Source organism: Sceloporus undulatus, chromosome 2, assembly GCF_019175285.1.
Source record: "Sceloporus undulatus isolate JIND9_A2432 ecotype Alabama chromosome 2, SceUnd_v1.1, whole genome shotgun sequence".
Classification (NCBI taxonomy): domain Eukaryota; kingdom Metazoa; phylum Chordata; class Lepidosauria; order Squamata; family Phrynosomatidae; genus Sceloporus; species Sceloporus undulatus.
Genome location: NC_056523.1, coordinates 221,966,478 through 221,988,937, shown reverse-complemented (window position 1 = coordinate 221,988,937; position 22,460 = coordinate 221,966,478). Strand labels below are relative to the sequence as shown.

The 22,460-nt window shown below is 41.9% G+C and overlaps 1 protein-coding gene across 1 annotated transcript in view; it reads right to left on the bottom strand.

Annotated features, from left to right (window-relative positions):
- The window catches only part of LOC121922909 (ephrin type-B receptor 5), a 200,937-nt gene that overhangs the window by 132,317 nt on the left and 46,160 nt on the right, over positions 1-22,460 (bottom strand). Inside the window, exons 3-4 of the mRNA XM_042452858.1 lie at positions 17,822-18,044; positions 2,084-2,148 (exon numbers count right to left, since the gene is read on the bottom strand). Of these exons, the coding sequence (XP_042308792.1) occupies positions 2,084-2,148; positions 17,822-17,918 (162 nt within the window). The 5' untranslated portion in view covers positions 17,919-18,044. The remainder of the gene's footprint in view (positions 1-2,083; positions 2,149-17,821; positions 18,045-22,460) is intronic.

The window sequence follows — 22,460 nt, the reverse complement described above, 5'->3', positions numbered from 1 at the left end:
GGTTTCATGACAAACATGGGCCTCTCCCAGATAGTCTCTGAGCCCACGCATTCTGCAGGTCATACTCTTGATGTGGTCTTCTGTACCGAACAGGCATATCCATGGGCAGAAATAACTAGTATCTCCGCATTATCATGGACGGATCATTTCCTGGTTAAGGTTGGTCTGGAGACTACTATTCCTCCCTCTAGGGGTGGAGGACCAATTAAAATGGTCCGCCCTCGAAGGCTGATGGAACCCATTAGGTTCCAAGAAGCCCTAGGGGGTTCTATGGTTGGCAGTGCCAGTGACTCTGTTGAAGTTCTGGTTAATTTATGGAATAACAACATCACCAGAGCTATAGACATGATCGCTCCCAAGCCTCCTTTCCAACCCAGTAAAAACCGTAACCCTTGGTACACTGAAGAGCTTAAACAAATGAAGCGGGTTGGACAACGACTAGAGAAGCGTTGGCTGAAATCTCAACTCATCGACCATGGTATCCTTCTGGAACGCCTGAGAGAGTTAGGTATTGGAGGCACTGTTCTACAGTGGTTCCGGTCCTACCTCTTGGGCAGATTCCAGATGGTGGCGCTAGGAGACAGTTGCTCTTCTAAAAGAGAGATAAAATTTGGTGTACCCCAGGGCGCAATATTGTCTCCTATGCTGTTTAACATTTACATGAAGCCGCTGGGAAAAATCATCCGGAGACATGGGGCAGGATGTTATCAGTACGCTGATGACACCCAAATATATTTCTCTATGTCTCAGACTGATGCAGTGACTAAGGATGGCATCTCTCCTCTGAATGCCTGTCTTGGGGCAGTAATGGACTGGATGAGGGAAAACCGACTCAAGCTGAATCCAGGTAAGACGGAGGTACTTGTTATAGGAAACCCAAGCCCAGGTATGGAATTATGTCAGCCAGTTCTGGATGGGGTCACACTTCCCCTGAAAGACTCTGTCTGCAGCTTAGGGGTGCTCCTTGACTCATCGCTTCACCTGACAGCTCAGGTAGATGCGACAGTCAGGAGCACTTGTTATCAGCTTCGGCTGATACGCCAGCTGCGCCCCTTCCTGGAGCAGGGAGACCTTGAAACAGTTGTACATGCGCTGGTCACCTCTCGATTGGACTTCTGTAATGCGCTGTACATGGGGCTACCCTTGTCCCAAGTTCAGAAACTTCAATTTGTACAAAATATGGCAGCCGGGTTAATTACAGGTACTCGTCGTACCGATCACATAACACCAGTTTTGAAATCCCTTCACTGGCTGCCAATTAGTTTCCGGGCAAGGTACAAGGTGTTGGTGATTACCTTCAAAGCCCTACATGGCTTGGGTCCAGAATACTTAAGAGATCGCCTACTTCCATACTGTCCGTCCCGCCCTCTAAGGTCCTCGGGGAAGAATCTACTTCAGCCAATAAAATCTAGGCTAAGTTCAGTCACCCAGAGGGCCTTTTCCATCGCAGCTCCGAAGCTATGGAATGACCTGCCGAAGGAGATCCGTGACATTTCTACTCTTACAGCCTTTAAGAAGGCTCTTAAAACGGATCTCTTCCGGCAGGCCTTCCCTACCTAGTTCTACTCCCCATTTACTGTGACTTATGTCACTCTGTCCACCAATTCTTCTCTTAAATTTAATGAGAAGAATTAAATTAAAATTAATTAAAATAAAATCCTTGCCTCAAGAAGAAGAGCCCTCCCTCCATGACATCATCATCAGACCTGGGAGGGAGTGAAAAAGAGAGGCCCAACTTCCATCAGGCCTAACTGTGAATGTACTCACTTCGCTCTCTTTAATTTTATTGTATTTTATTTATTTATTGTATTTTATTTTATTATCTTTATTTTTACTGTTGTAACCCGCCTGGATTCCTTGTGATTGGGCGGGCTATAAATAAATTATTATTATTATATTATTATTATTATGGAAGCAACAGGGGTTCTCAACTGTCAGAGTCTGACATACTTGTGAGCATGGTTCATGGGAATAGTGGTGGTGGTGGTGGTGGTGGTGGTGGTGGTGAAGAACATGTAGCCAGGCTTTAGGATTGTGGAATTTTTCATAAGTATTGTAGTAGAAAAGGATAGTGAGCACTTACCCCACCAAGAGGATGGACTGTCCAGCCAATTTCAGAGGTCTCACCTGTTGTATCCAATAGAATTTCTGTTTCAAAAAAGAAACGAACAGATAAAAACACCATGGGATGTCTTCACACAGTAACAACTTCCATCTCCCCAGCTCTCTGTCATTTCTTGGGAGCCAATTAGGCCTCAAGTGTCAAATCCTACTGATAAGGGAAGGAATTGTGATCCCATATGCTAGCAATGCAAGTGACTTCTTGCAAGCTTTTAAACAGATGGCTTCATCTGATGCATATGGATGCCTCGTAGCCTGAGTATGAGCCACATGCAGCATTTTTATTAACTGTCCAACTTCTGCTTTCATATAAAAACTTGCTTGGGAGAAGCAGGTATTGCAGGTTTCCTCTCACAGCCAGAGCACTGTTCTCACTGTGAATGACTGCACTGGAATCCTCAGGGTTGAGCTACATATTACTTCAGACATAGAGCTATCAACTGATTTTCTTTTTCTTTACTTGAAAATAAGCAGAGGAAATCTGAGCCAGACTGAGGCTCTAGCATGAAAGCAGGGGGTCTTTAACTCTAGTCCCTACTGTGGTCCCACTTTGGATGACGAGTCCATAACTCCACTTTATGAAAATGAATAACTTTAAGGAACTGTAAACTACAGAGACAGTGGTCCAGATCTGGATCATGATCAGCCTTGCTACACATCAGGCCATGTTTTCAGTCAGGAGATTTCCTGCATCTATTCTTAAGTTTAAAAAGACAGGAAGATATTCGTTTGCTACTGCTTTAAAGTTAGCATGAATGATCCTAAGAAATCAATGAGCTGATGGTTTCCATTTCAAGTGATTCTGTGATCTGATCAAAGAGCAGGGATGCAAATCTTCACTTATTTCATTCTTGCATATGAAAATGAATAATTCCAATTTCCCTTCACTAGGTGAGTTTACAATGGGCCCTTGGTTTGGTTCCAGGACCACTCCATGGATACCAAAATCCATTGATATCATAAAATACAATGGCATAGTAAAACGGTATCCCTCACACAAAAAGGCAATGCCAAGGTTTGCTTTTGGAATTTATATTATTTATATTATTTTTAAATACTGTATATACTCATGTATAAGTGTAGAAATTTAGGTCCTGTTGTGAACATACAGTGGCCTCCAACAAATCCAACCCAGGTGATTTGAAAAGGAGGCCCTGTTGCATAACAAATTAAAAGTGACTTCTCACCCATCCCCAAGTACCAACAGCCATTTTGTTGTTGTGTGCCTTCCAGCTGTTCCCAACTTATGGAGACCCTAAAGCAAACCTATGGGGTTTTCTTAGCAAGATTTGTTCAGCGGAGGCTTGTAATTGCCATCCCCTTGAGGCTGAGAGCATGTGACCAACAGTCTAATAATAATAATAATAATAATAATAATAATAATAATAATAATTTTTATTTATATTTCCTGCCTCTCCCTGTGGATCGAGGTGGCATTACAGTAATAAAACAATTCCATATAAAATACAGTGTGTTTGCGTTATACACAGGCAAATTTTATGCATACGCTGGAAGCCGTGACAGAAGGAAGGAGCTGCATACCGGAAAGAAACAATGGCGCACACTCCTGTGGCATGCACCCCGCGTGCCACCGCTGCGCCACCACAGGCACACGTATCCATGTTTTTTCCCTTATGCGGGGGGGGGGGAACAGATCCCCTGTGTAAGGGAAGGGTGGACCTTACAATCGTTAAAACAATAATATTAATTCACTAAAATAATGGAGCATCAACTAACATTCACACTTTATAACAGTTATAAAAGCAGTGGTCTTTGTTCTACCATTCCTAGACCACTGACACAGACCCTACAGTCCTTTTTTCTGATATCTATGTTTTATTGTCCTTGATTTTGAAATATTTCACTGCTATGAAATGCTCGAAGAACTTTTTTTCAATAATATACAGTATTTGATTTTGAAAAAAAATAAAGAAGTCATTAGGAACCTCCCATTCACCACCACACTCCATTTTCTCCTGCCCCAGAGATAGAAAGAAGAGCTGCTTGCAGAAAATAACAAATATAGGACTTCAGAATTTAGTCGTCTTTATAGTCTTTATAGGCTCAAATAACACCAATGCAGTGGGCTCTTGATATCCATTGGGGTTTGGTTCTAAGCCTCCCAATAGATGTGGATACCAAAATTGATCAATGTCCAGTCCCATTAAATACAATGACATAGTAAAATGGTGTCTCTTATATAACTTGGCAAAATCAAACTTTGCTTTTTGGAATATATATATATATATATATATATATATATATATGAGAGAATATTTTCAAAGTGAGGATGGTTGACTCCATGGATAAACAATCCATGGATACAGATGGCTGACTGTATTCTGTAAATTCTTAGAAACTTCTGGGGTCAGTTTTGGATTTCTTTGTTTACATGTTCTTTTAAAACATACAATTTTATATTGTTCTGCATACTGGCAAGCACCCCAAGTAAGTAAAACTTATACCTTATTTTTGGAGTGGCTCTTTTTGGCTTCCAAGCTGTACTTGGCTGACCATATTTTCTATTAGGAGGAATGACAATACTATTGATTCCTCTTTCCCAAGCATCTGTAATAGTGGCATTAACCTCAGCATCCTGTATCATTGTCGCTATTGAGCGCTGACGCCTTGGATTTGCCTAATGTGGTACCTGCCTTAAATTATACATGCCTGGATTACTCGTCACAATATAAGAAGGATTTAGGTTAACTGACTCAATTTCAGTCAACCCAAACCACTTAAACAGGCAAGCTTATCCTCCTGTCACATACTGAGAATTTAATATTGGCCATTCAACCTCAGTATCCGGAACTTGAATCTATTTTAGAGTACATTGGGCTTTTGGTAACCGCTTGGGTTTGGTTCCAGGACACCTATGGATAACCAAAATACCATGGATATGCAGGTCCCATTAAATACAGTGGACTGTAAAAATTGAGCCTACAAAATAACAATGTCAGATTCGCCATAAAGTCAGAAGGGCTTGTAGGACACACCACAACAACAAATACAGTGCGCCCGGCCATACACAGGTGCACTATACACAACTTCAGCATACGTGGAAGCCACATGACAATTAAAGAAATGGGTGGTGTTGCCCATGCCACACGTGCTGCCCCAACCATGAACCACACACTCTATTGTTGCAATGGGGCGTGAGCATACGTGGATTTCCTCTTAGGTGGGGGGATCTGGAATGGATCTCCCACGATCAGGGAAGGGCTCGTGCTACCAGAAGCCTGATCGATATGGTTGCCAGAGCATCAGAAATACCAATGAGGGATCCTCCCCCATTTTTCAAAAAAAAAAATCAGTGGAAAACTACTGAGTGGACCTTGACAAGTCATACTCTACTCAGCCTCAGAGAAAGGCAATGAACAAACCTTGCCAAGGAAAACCACATAAACAGCTCACTTTAGAGTTGCCACAAATTAGAACAACGAAGGCACACAAGAAGAGGAGTAAATATATTCTTTACTTACTATTTAATCCCATCTTTCTCCCAGTCAGCGCCACACATAAACACATAAACACAAAACATAAAACAAAATTTTGCTGCCCTAATTGGTGGTGTGGCGAGAAAAAAAAGAAATGCTTGCACTGTAAAAAACCATTCAAACAGCCCTTGAACTAGGCACCAACAGCTCTGTGTGCAAGTAGCTTTAACAATTTATGGGAAAGCAGGTGCCTTGTTAAAGGCAGTAAATGTTTCAAGCAGAATTCCACTTTCTGGTCTGCCAAATTTCTGTACCAAAATCAGCAGAAGGGGAACCTTCAGGGAGTAAAGAAATAAAGGAAGGGGGCCTTCGAATCATAAAATCATAGAGTTGGAAAAGAGCACAAGGACAATCCAGTCCAACCCCTGCCATGCACAATAAAAATCAATAAATATAACCAACTGATGCCAACTGCAAAAATGTAATGTTTTATCTTTTTAAAACTGTTTAATAGTTTTTTAAAACTTTGTATCTATATTTTAATGCTGTGTATTGTTTTTAATTTGTACTATTTAAAATTTTGTTCACCACCTTGAGTCCCTATGTTGGGAGAAAGGTAGGATATAAATAAATAACATAAAAATAATAATTAAAAAATGCAAATGCCAGGGCTTTATTTCTAATTTTAAAATAACTCCCCCTTTCCAAGAGTATAATAAGGACCACTGTGGCACAGAGATTGTGCTGAGACAGGGAAACCTGGGCTCAAAACTTCTTTCTACCATGAAATTCCCTGCATAATTTCAAATTATTCACTTTTGTTCAGCCTAATCTTTCTTGCTAGGTAGCCGCGGGGATTCTCTGAACACCTGGAAGAAGGAAAGGTGAGACATGAGTGTACCAAGAAGAAAGCCTTGCACCAGCCTTCAGGTTTCTGTTGTGGTTCTTGGCCCAGATCAAGATGAAACTGGGCGTTGCAGGGTGAAGTAGAGCAAATTAAATGCCATCTCAGGGGCCAATGCATAAGTTGTAGACTTCAGGTGAAAATAATTATCTTTTCTTTCTTCATTTCTTCAAGACTCAGAAAAATGATGTACTACTGCAAAGGCAGACTTACGGATGAACATAACGAAAACAAAAATAATGACCACTGAGGATCAACACAAATCCAACCTAGACAATGAGGAAATCGAAGTAGTAAAAGAGTTCTCGTAGCTTGGATCAAACATTGATCAAAATATAAACTACTGTCAGGAAATCAGAAGAAAACTAAGAATGGGAAAGGCAGCTATGAAAGAACTAGAAAAGATCCTAAAGAATAAAGATATACAACTGAGCATGAAAGTTAAATCGTACAAGCCACTGTATTCCCTATTACCATGTTTGGTTGCAAGAGTTGGCGAGTGAAGGAAGAAGGTAAGGACATCAATTCATTTGAGATGTGGTACTGGAGAAGAGTGCTGAGGATACTGTGGTTGGCCAAAGGCAAATAAATGGGTCCCTGAACAGATCAAGCAAGAACTCTCCCTGAAAGCCAAGATGGTACGCTGAACCTGTCATACTTTTGCCACCTCATGCAAAGGCATGACTCATTAGAAAAGACAATAATGCTGGGAAAGGTGAGGGGATGCAGAGAGAGAGGAAGACAACATGCTAGATGGATGGACTCTATTAAGGAGGTAACGGGTATGAATTTACAGAACCTAAGCAAAGCAATGGAGGACAGAAGGTCTTGGAGATGTCTCATCTGTGGGGTCACCATGAGTCGGGATTGACTCAAAGTCAGTTAACATCAACAACAAACTGTTAGTTCAGTACCCTTCTTCTGCACTTTGCTAACACTCTGGATCTTTAAGACCAGGAAGGAAAGTGCCACTATAAAAATGGCCAAAGAGAGAAGAATGAATGCAGGATTATATGAGGTGCGCTTAAGTAGGGAAAAGACCATCTTAAGAGAAACAAATATAAGGAAATCCTTTGAGACTAAGAAAACTATTCTAGCATAAAATGAGTGTTTGACATAAGATAAAGTGGACTGGACTCCACAAAAGCATCTGGTAGAATTATTTTTTCAGTCCACTTTTGCAGCAAAGCTTGAAAAGGGCCAAATGGCAAAGCAGCCAAAGTCATCTCGAAGAACAGAGATAGGAAAATTAGTAGGAAAGAGTTAATGTGTTTAGTTAATCATTAATACGTCGAAAGATTTAATTTGATTGCATTTACATTAAAAAGAAGAAATTAACCATTAGGTTTATGTTAAAATTGCCATTTAAATTATGCTGAGCGCTTTACTAGAATGAAGCAGGCAAATGCCATCCTTGATTTTATTCCTCTCTCTCCACAGCCGGTCATTAAGAAGAGAAGGAAACAGCTGCATTAATTTTTTAAAATCTGATTGTTTATCCACCCCATCAAGAGCCCTTTGCTTGCTTTCCCACTCCCTTATAATCTCTGTAACATCCCTCCTTCTTTAATCTATATGTTTGGTATTTTGTGAACTAAACCTCACCCCTGAGGGACTAAGAAATAGCAAGAAGCAGTTTTGCAAACATCCAAGAAAACTAGGCTTTGGGTAAAGAAACAGCGAGGAAAAAAAAAAGCTCTTTAGCTGGCCCTCAGTTCCAGGGTGACCAGATGTCTGAACCACAAAGGAGGACAGGACACTGCAAAATGGAGGACATTGAAGAAAAATTTAGGACATGAAAAATAAAAGCTACAAAACACTCATAAAAATGTAAATTTATGCTTCTTAGTCATGCTCAAAATAGAGAACGTGTTGAAATTCCTCCTAGATGATAGGTTGAAATGTAGGATGTGTCCTGGAAAAAGAAGATATCTGGCCACTCTGCTTGATTCATCAAATCATACCTAAATAATTCTGGAATTATATTAATACTCAACCTCCAACTTTAGTCAACTGCACTGATTTAAAATGTAATTTTTACATGTTTCTCTGTTTGTTAGAAAACACTCAACTTGACTGGTAACTTAATTTATTTGAACTAGTTCAGTCCTGTTCCTGTTTATGAAAATCAGTTTACAATGCAATAGGAGGCCAATAACAGAAGAACAAGAAGGAAAATACAAATGTGACATAGGCCTTTATCACACTAGGGGAGATCCCACGGGAAAACGGGAGTTAAATGTGATTTAAAGTACATTCAAATTTAAACCAAACTTCCAAATTTGGTTAGCTTGTCACACTACGGACTGCCCAAGTGAAATAACGCGAAGTTAATCCGAACGCAAAGCAGAGAAAAGCAGCAGCTTTTTTATTTTCAGGTTGTTCCGAAAGTAAAAAGCCATCTTGTAACCAAAAAAAAAAACCCTTTTTTTAGATTTCTGCAATGTGTGTGTGTATGTGTGTGTGTGTGTGCTTGCATCCATGTGTGTGCATGTATGTGTGCATGCACACATGCACACAAAAGAAGAAAAAACAAAAAAAATCTATGGTTAAAAAGAGTTTCCAGAAACTCACATGGGGTTTTTGGCCCAGAAACGCTTTTTTTTTGTCCTAATATAATTATTTTGTTTTCCTTTTTTGCACAAAACCCACTAACTCTTGACACACACAAAAAACCTATCTGGGCTTCTGGCAACTGTTTTTCTGTGTGAAAAATGTGGGTTTTGCAAACCATGTGTTTTTTTACTGCAAAACCTACATTTTTGTGCAAGGAACTCCACCCCCTTCCAGAAAGCTATATGGGGGGGTGCAAGATTGCTGCGTTTTGCACAAAAAAACCAACAATTTTGCACAGAGAGAAACATGTGGCTAACTGGAAACTGATTTTTATTGCAAAAAATATTACATTTCCATGCAGAATAATTTCCTGAAACAAGTCAGCATTAATAATCTCCCAAAACACTTCATAAATAATTGTTATTTACTACAACAGGGAGAAAACTACAGAAATTATTTGTCCTTGGATGTAAGGATGAAATAATCAAATATTTATATCCTTGGTTTAATGTAATGTCTACCTTGGCCCTGAGTTCAGAAAGCTCTGCACTAGTGAGATAAGATATTTCACCATTTTGCAAGCATCTCCAGCTCACTGCAACACTTCCGTCATCCGGAGGAAGTAAAGAAAACTGATTATATTGCTTGCATTTTAGCACAGCAAGGAAGAAGGAAGAAGGGAATGTGGGATTCAAATGCCAAGGACAAACTGAGGGGGCAGGGACAAGAAGTGGATTCACACCAGCTGTGTTTATACAGCTCTTACATATTTATTTGTTTTTAAATTGGAATAAATGAAGAAGTTGGATACATTTAAGATCTTCTAAAACTAGAATACACTATCAAAGGGGCTGTATGCCTGTGTCGCCCTTGGCCTCACGTCCTCCAGTTTGGACGGCACAGACCAATGACACAGGTCAATAACCCAGGCCATGATCAGCCAGAACCTACTCTGACCTGGCAGCCCTGGTCTGATCATAGCTCAAAGGGGACTTAGCGTGGGTCAAAAAGATCTGCTGTTTGCCACAGAGTTTCTAAGAAACACCGCAGCAAAACGGCAGACCAAATGATCCCGCTTATACATCTCCTGCTTGTGCCACTGATGCTACTGATAAGACTGTTGTAGTCTCTGACATGGAAAGGGGGTTCCTGCCCATGTGGGTGTCATCTCAGTAGCAGTGATGGTGGAGGATGTTAAGGGGTGTATGGCAGTAGCTGGTCCATGGTGCTGCAACGGGCATGCATGTAAACATGTGCCTGTCCTGTGCCAACCCAGGGACTGATCTTGGTTAGGATACAAGCTAATAACCCCAGGCTGGAATCACAACCCAGAATCCCAGGTCCTGTCCCAGGTCAGGATAGCACAGGCTTGGCCCATGCTATCCTGGGCCATCTGTTCATCACCAAAGAAATGAAAAACAAATAGAACGGAAATGAGAGCACAATGGTCTGCTGACTGTATCATCTAGATCAGTGATTCCCAAACTTTGGTCCTTCAGAAGTTTTGGACTTTAGCTCACAGAATTCCTGACTCTTGGCCAAGCTGGCTGGGACTACTGGGAGCTGAAGTCCAAAACACCCAGAGGACCAAAGTTTGGGAACCACTGATCTAGGTGATCCACAAAAATCAAGAGAACAAAGGATAGTGAGGCTATGCAGTGATGGCGAACCTTTTCCAGTTCATGTGCCGGGGGCGGGGCTTCTACCCCCAGGATGGGGGCTGAGTGCCAGAGTGGGGCTTCTGCCCTCTGGGGGTGGGGCTTCCACCCCCTTTTCAGAGGGAGGAGCCTCTGGCTCCTGCCCTGGCTTTTGCCGGCCCCTAAGGGTCCCTTCTGGGTCCGTCAGAGGCCAGCAAAACGGCAGTGGAGGACGGTGGGCCGTCCTCCGGCTTTTGCCGGCCCCTGAGGGTCCCTTCTGGGGCCGTCAGAGGCTGGCAAAAGAAGGGAAAGGGAGAGAAGGCAGCTGGGCATGCCTCCCAGCTGCCTTTCCTCGGCCCTTCACTCCCCATCAAAGGGCTCCATGGAGCCCTTTTGCGGGGAGCGAAGGGAAAGGGAGGAGGAGGAGGCTGGCACGTGTCCCAGCCACCTTCTCCTCAGCCCTTTGCTCCCCGCAAAAGGGCTCCATGGAGCCCTTTCACACAGAGCGAAGAGAAGCCGGGAGAGAAGGAGGAGACAGACACGCGCAACTCTGTCTCCTCCTTCCAGGCACCATTTTCTGGCTTCCCGCTGTCTCAGAGAGACATTAGGAGGCCCGAAAATGGCAGGGAGGAGGCGGAACGGGTGCATGCCCGTTCCGCCTTTTCCCTTGCCCCGTGCCCGGCGAAATGGCGTCGCGTGCCACCCGTGGCACGCGTGCCATAGGTTTGCCATCATGGGACTAGGTAATACCAAGTATGGAACCAGCCACAGCATCTCTTTCCTCCATTCAGGCAGCTTCCCCATCTTTCTTGCTGATCTTATTCCCTTTCTCCTTGCTTCATCCATAATTCTTATTTTTCACTTGTTACAGACTTTAGCATTCTCTCTCTGTGTGTGTGTCTCTGTCTCTCTCTCTCAAACAGACACATAGACACACACTCACACACTTTGCTCCTGCTTTCTGACCTGTCTTTTCCAGAGGCTTTCATGTGTGAGAGAAAGATGAGCAATCATCACAAATGGTTCAGGTCAGTGAGCACATGTGGCTGCAGGGCCAGCAACAGGACTGCTCATGACACCTCTGCCCTTCTATTTCCAATTCCCTTTCCCTGGTTGGTCCCCCCCCCCCCCCGGTCTCCATGTTTCTGCCCTTCATCTGTTCTTTCCCCCCTCTACTTTCCCCTCTTCCCCATCTTCAGTCAATGCAACCAAGCTTTCTATAACTGATGTAGATTCCCTTTTCTTCCACAATCTCTTCAGGAGATTCCAACTCAAACACCTTCACATGTGGAATATAAAAATGTAGTGATATGCACTTCCAAATTCTCCTCACTGCAAAACATCTCATTTTCTCAGCCATCATTAAAAGCAATGGAAACACACCATCCTATTTCTTAAATCCTCAGCAAAACTCCCTTGCTCTATTTATGATCCCTCCATCATAAATCCCTATTGATTACGCATTAAAAACACATAATAAAAACTGTCATAAAAGTAGCCCCAACAGGCATACAAAATAATACAGTCTTGGCTAACCAACAGAAGGTGAAGAAGAATGAAGCCAGCTTATCTTCCCTTGGGAGGGAATCCTGTAACTTGGGGGCCACAACAAAGAATCCATTCATTCAAATGCATTCAACAACATAGCTTCTTCGAGTGGTGGGACATATAAACAGGAACTCTACTCACATTCTTGACAGACTTATTTTTCTACAATTAAGTTCTCTCTGGCAGCCTAATTAATAAATGTAACTCTGTTCACATTTCTTCCTAGCTGCTTTACCTCTTTGGGTATCCCGGGAGAATGTGAGTTGAATCCTTGTTGTTCACGATACATTTCAAATGCAACCAAGTAAGTTTTTGTAGGGGGCTGCCAAATTTAAAAAAAAAAAAAAAACACTTGACCTGGGATTTTTGATCTTGGGGTTGAATGTGATGCATGCCTTGAATGTGTTTCAAATACATCCACATGATCAACTCCATCTCTATTTGAGTCTCCTGTTTATTTCTAAAATATTTGGATTCTTGGCTGTGTGAATAACCCATACGAATAGACCTGAGATAAACTGGGATAAAACTCTTAATTCCCTCAAACATGTTTCAAATTCATCTGCATCATCGACTCCATCTTTATTTGAGTGCTGATACAGAGGTGATTTTCACACCAGCACTTACCATGGGTTAAGCACCAGTAAAGCGCTGGTAAAACGTCCCTGAAGAGCAAGGGTGTGAAAGCCGGTCACGCTTCTGAAACATCAGTGAAGCGTCCCCTCACCTCTACCATTGATGAATCGTTAGCGGAGCAGCCATTTCCTCTTACTGCAAAGTTCCCCTTAATAGGCAATGGCTGCTCTGTGAACAATTCAAGGATGATAGAGGCGAGGGGACACTTCACTGACGTTTCAGAAGCATAACTGGTTTTCACACCCTCACGCTTCAGGGACGTTTTACCGGCACTTAACGCACAGTAAGCGTCGGTGTGAAAATCTTCAGAGATGCCCAGAGATGTGCAGAGATGTGGTTCCAAATTAAAAAAAAATAGTGTGAACAACAAAACCAGAATGTGTGAGCGAGATTATTTGGACAGTCACATTTAAAAAAAAAGTCTGAAAATAATGTCTGGGGATGTTTAGCCTGGAGAAAAGAAGATTAAGAGGCGATATGATAGCCCTGTTTAAATATTTGAAGGGATGTCATATTCAGGAGGGAACAAGCTTGTTTTCTGCTGTACCAGAGAACAGGACCCAGAACCATGGATGCAAGCTCCAGGAAAAGAGATTCCACCTCAATATTAGGAGGAACTTCCTGACAGTAAGGGCTGTTCGACAGTGGAACACACTCCCTCGGAGTGTGGTGGAGTCTCCTTCTTTGGAGGTCTTTAAGCAGAGGCTGGATGGCCATCTGTTGGGGATGCTTTGATTGAAAGGGGAAAAAAAGAAAGTTCCTGCATGGCAGGTGGTTGGACTGGATGGCCCTTGTGGTCTCTTCCAACTCTACGATTCTATAATTCTATAACCCTTTCCTTCCCTGCATGCCAGTGGTAGAAGGAAGTGGTAGAGTGGCCAGTGACATTTTCCTTCAAACTGGGTGTGAAGCTTCTGGATATGAGGTATGGGGCAGAAATAAGAAATGTTACACATTTACTTTCTTATGCAAAATCAGAAGTGAATGACCCCATCACAGAAGTCTCTTCCTCTCCAAATTGTTCAAGGACAGATTATAGGACACGAATGCCTGGTATTTGAGTTCATCTTTAGGTTTAACTCATGAAAAAACACAGAGAGTGGCATATGCATGTTCACTCCAGTCAATTCTGCTAATTAATTTTTCAAAAAAGAAAAATTCAAAGAAACCTCTGCACAGTCCCCAACCCTAGAATGTGCCAGCAGCGGCATCATGGCAGAGTCCTGTTCACACAGGCACTGCCATGACGACATCATGCACACACTGCGTTCAAATGGTGCAGTGCAGGCATGATGTCTCCGCGCCGCACCAGGCTGCTTATGGAGGGCTGGTGGTGGCACGAAAAGGAGCTCCAGAACGGAGCTCCTTTTCAGTGCACGCATCATTGGCCCAGCAACCAAACGGCCACACCAACGATGCAGAGGGAAAAGGGGCCGCCCCTTTCTCCTCTGCAGCGCTGGCCCCGCCGGGGTGCACTGGGCACCACAGGGGCTGCCAATGAGGTTGCCCTGGCCCCAATCCATTGCAAACAGGGATAGCTGCAGGCCACCCCTTTGGGGCAGTCTGTACCGTGCCAATGCTAATTGTGATTTTAAAGAACTGTTAGTCCTTTGAAAGCTAAAGACACTAAGTCTATTTATACCTGCCAAAACAAAATATCTCTCTAATCTGGTATGAGTTCGGTTTTTTTTAGTTTACTTAGCCTAATGGTTAAGCAAGCTCAGCAATTATCCTTACATCAGATCACCATTTAAAAGACCTGCTACATTTGAGAAGCTAAGAGGCAAACAATTCACCAGGAGAGAAAAGAACTAATATCATACATACTAAATTCCCCAGTGGTCAATAAAACCGTAACACTGCCTTAAAACCCATATTGTTGTTTTAAAAATAAATTTCCATCTGACTTTTTTGTCACCTTGTACTTTTTGAACTCCATTATCACTCTGAAGAATTCCCTACGTCTTGCCTCTCTAAACCCACAAGGATTAGAAACTTTCATTATCAGCAAGGTAGTAAAGATTGTTTCTTTTGTCATTTCAAGCTACCCACTGTGCAAACAGGGGACAGTCTCAACTAATGCATATATCTTTGAGCAGTGGCATTTTGCATGAGGTTCATTTCTTCCTTGAATGACATAAAGGATACCCACCACAGTGGGGATGTGGAAAGCAATGGCTGTGAACCACATGCGGCCCCATGACATCGTTCTGTGCCTCTGAAGCCATCCTGGAGGCTCTCAAAGCCCCCAGACCTCACGTTTTTATTCTTTCATTCCAATTTTTAGTTCGAAATTGCCCTTAAACCACCACAAAAATGGCTCCAATACCACCTCAAGAACACTAGGTTCTCAAGATCTATGACCTGGTGGAAATGGACAAGTTGCCTTGTCTAAGTCATAAGGGGGAAATCCTTGGAAAACTTTAATAAGGACTGGAATCCTCTGGTAATTTTTTTGGCAGAGACCCAACAGTGGGAAGGAAAAAACTTTACAAAGGCAGCTAGGGGCGAGAACCCATTGTCTCCAATGTCTCTACACTAATGCACAGAGCATGGGAAAGAAACAGGATGAACTTGAACTCCTAGCACAACAAAGCAAATATATCATCACTGAACCTGGTGGGATGAGTCTCATCACTGGAATGTAGGACTACAGGGGTATAACCTTTTTTAAGAGCAATAGACCAAATAAGAAAGGAGGAGGACTAGCATTATATGTCAGAGATGTCTACATCTGTGAAGAGATCCAGGAATTAAATCCACGTAGGGAGCATCTGGATAAAAATTAAAGGGAAGGGAAACAACAAGGATGTTATTGTGAAAGTCTACTACAGACCCCCCCAAGTCAAATGGAGGAATTGGATGATGCCTTTCTAGAACAGATGACCACACATTCAGAAAGGAGAGATGTAGTAGTGATAGGTGTTTTCAACTATCCTGATATTTGTTGGAAATAAAACTCAGCAAAAACATTAAAATCTAGCAAATTCCTGACTTGCCTGGAAGACAATTTCATTGTCCAAAAGGTGGGAAAAGGAACAAAGGCGATCAGCCATTTTGGATCTGATCCGAAGGGAGAAGCGGGAGATATAAATAATTTTATTATGATTATTATTAACCAACAAGGATGACCTGGTTAATGGGGTGCAAGTGCTGGGATCCTTAGGTGAGCATGATCATGTTCACTTGGAGTTTGTTATACAGCAGAAAGGAGAAGTATGTATTTTCCCTGGAAAATGATTAACCATCCATTATGAAGCCAAGCCCTCCCTCCAGTCCATCTGCCTTGGTCCAGGCCTTGGAGGTAGAGAGGAACTGCTGGACCTCTTACCCTTTCCCTCCACCACTCCCTTCTCCTTCTGTGTCATGTCTTTTTAGATTGTAAGCCCGAGGGCAGGGAACCGTCTAACTAAAAAGATTGCATGTACAGCGCTGTGTAAATTTACAGCGCTTCATAAATAAAGGTTAATAATATTAAGAAGAAGAAGCTAGGCATAGTCAGACACGCATTCTAGACTTTAGGAAAGCTGATTTCAATAAACTCGGGAAAATACTGCGGGTAATCCCGTAATCCCACCAGCAGCCCTGCAGCCCCAAACCAGTGTCTTCCGGGCCACAGAGAAGCAGCCACTTCTCCGTGGCCTGGAAAAGGGGTGTCCTTGGAGCTTCATGCCCCCGGATACCCCAGCCCCACGGAGGAGAAAGGGGCGGCCCCTTTCTCCTCTGGATTGTTGGTGGGGCCGTGTAATTGCCACGCCAATGATCCACTGCCAGGAAGAAGCTGCCTGGAGCAGCCCTTATGACATCTCTTCTTGTCATGGACATACGGACACTGTGCGTCGCACACATCACCATGATGATGGCATCTGCACATTCTAGGGTTGCGGACCATGCGGTTGCCGTACAGTCTGGAACCCTAGAATTGGCCGTGGTACGCCGCTTTGTGCCCATGTGTATTGGGCCTAAGTCTCCAGGACCGGACAAACAACATTCAAGAGTATTAAAAGAACTGGCAAATTTAATCTCAGAGCCATTGGCAATAAGTTTTGAGAACTCCTGGAGAACAGGAGAAGTCCCAGCAGACTGTAGGAGGGCAAACGTTGTCCCCATCTTCAAAAAGCGAAAAAAGAGGACCCCAACAATTACCACCCAGTTAGTCTGACATCAATACCAGGAAAGATTCTAGAGCAGATCATAACACACATAAGTCTGTGAACATTTAGAAAAAAATGCCATAATCACAAAACCTTGCTGTCCACATAGCCTGTTCCCAAGGTAGGCCATGGATGCAGGGGCCGACTGGCCCCACCAGGAATTGGATTATCCTGGCTCCTTTTTGCTCCTGTCCTAAGGACTGAAGTGAAGCTTTGGTGTGGTTTCTGGCCACTTTGGAGACATGTGTCATTTAATCAGCACACCTCCAGAAACTGCTTCATTTGGCCCATATGTTTCACCCCTAAAAGTTTATGTTTAGTAGAATAGGAAATTCAAGAAGTTTGTACATGTTCAGTTAAAGGAGAGCAAGTAAAAGTCAGGAAAGACTGATCAGAACCAGCATACGAAGGGTAGAAAGAAGTTATTTTTAAAAAATTGTAAATGCTGCTTTATTTTTGGAATGAGTGATATTTAATCCTTAAATTCAATTAAAAATATTTTTAAAACCTCTCAAAAGTACTTCTCGCCAACTCCCACCCAAGTATTTATTAAGTAGCCTAGCAAGCAGACACTAACCATCAATGCAGTTTAAAGAAAAAAAATTCTTCAAAAGCAATTGATCACAGATCTTCAGTTAGCTCTGCAAAAGCTCATAGACCTGCAAGTGCTCATTAGCAAATAAGCAACTTATTTATTTATTTATTTGAAGTATTAATACCCCTCCCTTTATCCAAAAAACCTCTCAAAGCAGCTTACAAAGTTATTTAAAAAATGTCACCTCTGTGACTCAACATTTCTGCTCTATGGTGAACCAACTGAGCATATACCTTCTAGGGAAGATGCTACACCAATGAGGCATGCCATCCAGAGCCAAGCCATTCTCATGGCTCTTTTCTTCATCTGCAAGATGCCGCTAAGATCCATGTAGCTTCTCCAGGGTTTCCAGCATCTTCCATAAGTAACAGTGGTTACACCAGATGATCCGGAGGACAAGAAGGGCCAAGGATGTACATGTATCAAACCCCATACAACTCCACATGAAAGGGGAAACTGCAAGGAAACAAGACAGTGACAGAAACCATTATCCCAAACCCTCCAACCCATGTAATATTACCAAGAAATCAGTAGTTTTCAAATGTAGAAATGTGTCAAAGGAAAGAACCATACAGCTACTGAGGGTTTACAGGATATAATGTTTTTTAACATGTTGATAACAAGAACATTTATCTACACAGAAATTAAATTCCTTTACTAGTTGTACTAGTTGTTCTAACAGCAGATTCTTGCTTCAGTTCTGTGACTTCACAATAATTTTGAGTTATTAATTCAATTGTGTTAGTCTGGAAAATCATTATGCAAAGGGATCTTGTAGCACCTTTGAGTCTATCTGAAAGAAAGAAGCTGCGCTTCTGTCTTGAGCTTCCACAAACATGCATCTGAGGAAGAAGGCTCACATCTACAAAAGCTGGTGCTACCAGATTCTTCCTTCCTCATGCATCTGAGGAAGTAGGCTCGAGTCTACGAAAGCTCATGCTCCCAGTTTCTTTCTTCCTTATGCATCTGTGGAAATACGCTCAAATCTACGAAGGCTCATGCTACCAACTCCTTTCTTTGAGTTAGTCTCAAAGGTGCTACAAGATCCCTTTGAGTTATTAAGTTTAGGCAATCCGGAAACATTGGTTGTAATCCAATTGAAAGATATAATGGGATGTTCTCCTGCACAAGCTCCACTGAAACAGACTACTCCTTGGAGCAACAGCCAATGAGACCTGCAAGAGAGAGGTTCCCACTTGCTTTACACATGAACTCTGTACATCATGCTTTATACGTTGACTATGATTACATGTCAGAAATAATGTGGGCATCCAGGAAATCCAAATGCTTTCCCCCCCCCCCCCCCCAAAAAAAAAAAAAATTAAATACTGCAACTTGAATAGACTTTGCAGACTGAACAAATTTGCCCAGATTGTCTCTGTCTATATATCTTTTTTCCATAATACCTACCTTTCTGCAGTCTCTCCTCTGTTTCTGCTATTTACAGAGAGGACTGTGTAGCTCTGCAGGGCACTGAAAGCCTACCTTTGAGTCCTGAAATATGTTTTAAATTGTTTTAAGTTTGTGCTTCTAATAGAATTGTTTGTCTTTTGTATAATGCAATTTTAGCTGTACTTTGTTTTTATTTGCTGTAAATTGCCTTGGGTCCCATGCTGGAACAAAGCTGGGTTACAAATTAACAAGCAAACAGACATACCATTTTTTTGTACAAAAAAAAAAGCTTTTTCTCAACCAAAGTGTTGCCAAAAATCCCTAAGTGCAAAAAATGCACAAAACCTCACATGATCTTTCCGAGTGGGAGAAATGTTTTTTAAATTATTAATCTTTCACATAAGAAAAGAATGCAAGAAGACTGACATCCCTATCTTGCAATTTCCACAACATTATAACTTTTTTAAAAACATACATTAATGCACATTCATCATCATATATCACTTTGCTAAGCATAAATATTTTGCATGCGTCTTCCTTCTCTAGTATAATCATTTTTATGTATCCTTTCCTAATATATGCAATTTTGTATTAGACACAGAAAGCTGGAGTTCTTGATCTCTTAGGGTTCTTCTTATATAAACTACCCAATGCCATTATCTTCCTTTTTTAGGCCAGCTTTTCTCCTCTCCAGACATTTGGCCTTTGTACACTTAGTGGATTCTATTAATCATATGTTCAAAGTCCAGCATTCTTTAAGAAAGGCTAGAGTGTAGGAGTTATTACCTTTAAGCAATTTGGTTTTCCCTATGTCATTCTTGTTAAAAGCTTATCAGGGATCTCATACAAGTGTAGTGTTGACTCACTTGATGCAAACTTTGTTGACCTTGCCAAACTGACCTTTTCAAACCTCCTCAAATTGGTTATTGGCTGACTGAGTTTACGGCACGTCTGCTAAATAGGACCCACTGGACCATCACCCAGAGCCCTGGAACTGAATTTGCTCCACTCTACAGAGGGGAAATGTTGCCAAATTGACACTTAACACTATAAGCCAGACTGTGCCTTCCGCAATCTCTTCTCACCCAAGGAGATTTACATACAGAATCCCAAAGAAAAACTTGCACATCTCCTTGCGGGGGGGAGGGGGGTGGTACAAAATCCTATTTCTATTACAGATTGTCTTTATATGCAAAATGTTGTTGGGAAAGATCTAGCATGGAGTAGTAGTTTAAGCATTGGATTATGAAAGATATGGGGTTGATTCCCTGTTCAGTGATGGAAACTCACTGGGTGACCCTGGGTGAGTCAATACTCTCAGCCCCAGGGTCGCCATACATCGGAAATGACTTGAAGGCACACAACAACAACAATGTTCTTAAATGAATTTTATTCCATACAGTTTGGCTGTGTAATCGGCATGCTGCTTCATAATTTCTTCTAGCATAGGCTAACTCAGAATTAATGATGTGAAAATTGTAATCATTATGTTCAAAGTCCTTTTTGTTGCATTTCTCAGAATGCAAGAATTCCTGCCCCCAGTTCATACCAGCCCCCGCCCCCTCTCTCTTTTCAACAAGGGCATTTCTGTACATCTTAATAGACAGGGCATTTTGGTACAATTTTTCTTGAAATTCTATTTTTTGTATGCAATCCTCCTGATACATACATTTCTATGCATTTATTTGTTGACTAAAGCATGTTTTTGTGCAATTTATAAATGTGCACATTTTGAGTCATCCACATTTTTTTAAAAAAAAATGTGCATTTGTGTTTATTTTTAATCTGATGAAATATAGAGCAAGCACCTGAACTGTGCAAATATCCAAGGTAAGACACGTTTGACCCTCTTCCAGTTTTGGAAGGTGTGAAATGGTTATTTTTATAGAAAAATACAAACCCATTCCATTTTCTTTTTCATTCCTACTTGGAGTTGCTTTGTGTCTCAGAAATGCCTGATTGCTACTTCAAATATACAGGTGAGAAACCCACAGCCAATCCTACCTCCTGGGCATGTGCTCACCTGCAAGATTCAGAATGTGGAAAACAGTAATTTCATTTCAATTCTGCATGTATGTATTCAGGTTTTATAGATATCCATAAAATGTTGTGGAGGCATAACAAAAAGTAATACAGGGAAGGGCCCTCGGGGTCTGTGACACTACTGATTTGCAAAATAAAATTACAGACAAGGTGGATAGTTAAGCTCTACCTGCACACACACAGAAACATATATTGGTTTCCTACCAGTTTTATTATTTAGGCTTCCTACAAAGAATTTGTGAGGTTTTAGTCTGATAAGGGGGTCGAAACAGTGAGTTAGTGATGCTAAGCCCCCTAACCCAACCACCCCCACAGAACAAGTGTTCCCAGATTTTCTGGGGTGAACAGAATATTAATCCAGGTTTACTCTGCAGGATGGACATGACCTTAGATTCCAGGACTGCTAAAACCATTTTGGAAACATTTAAAAAAACAATCTAAATACATTAATAAAGTATGGCCAGATGAATTTAAAATGTCTTTCTTTACAGATGGGCACAGTGTGGAGGTTTTATAAAAAGCTGGGAAAAGAGGATTTGCAGGAATAAATTGAGTGGGGAGGGTAGGAGGAGGTGTTTTAGAGCCATTAAACTGCCAGACAGTCTCCCCAGGGGAAGCGATCAGAGATCCACTGCTTGAAGCATTTATGGGCTATCTATGCAAAGCCAGTGAGAATATTATGAGGAAAGAGCTGTAAATAATAAAATACCTGCCTTTCAAAACAGCCTTTAATACTAATCTTTCCAAATGTCTTACAAGAATCAGAAAAAGAAACCATCACCACCCCCACAAGCATCCAAGCAAAGAATACAGTGGCTTCTCAGATGCCAATGAAAACTGTGAAAAGTTACTTTGGGGAAAGGAGAAACCTCCAGCTAGTATGGCCATTGGCCATGATGTCTGGGGAAACCCAGAAAACGTAGTAAACAAAAAGTAACACAAAAAAGTCCACAGTAATGGACTGGGACAGAATCAAACTAAGACTTGGGCCTATGGCGACTTGGTACAGGTGGTGAGAGGTTGAAGGTGGTGATGGGTGGTTCAAGATACTGGCATTGAACCTGTTCTGGCTAAGGCTGAAATTTCCCTAAAACAAGGAATGGTACACACCTGGCCTACTCTGCCCTGCCAGGTCCCAAATCTGGCCTCTGGAGGTCCCCAGCCACCCTTCTCCTCTCAAGGGAGACAGGGTCAGTGTGATCAGATGTCTTCCTTTTCCAACACATGTCCTACATTTCAAATTTCTGTCCAGCAGGAATTTCAAAATGTCCTCTACTTTGAGTATGACTGAGAAGCATGAAGTTACATTTCTACAAGTGTTTTTAGCTTCTATTTGGTCATGTCCTACATTCTTCTTGAATGTCCTATTTTATGGTGCCTTGTCCTCCTTTGCGGTTAGGACATCTAGTCACCCTGGACAGAGTGAAGATGGGGGAC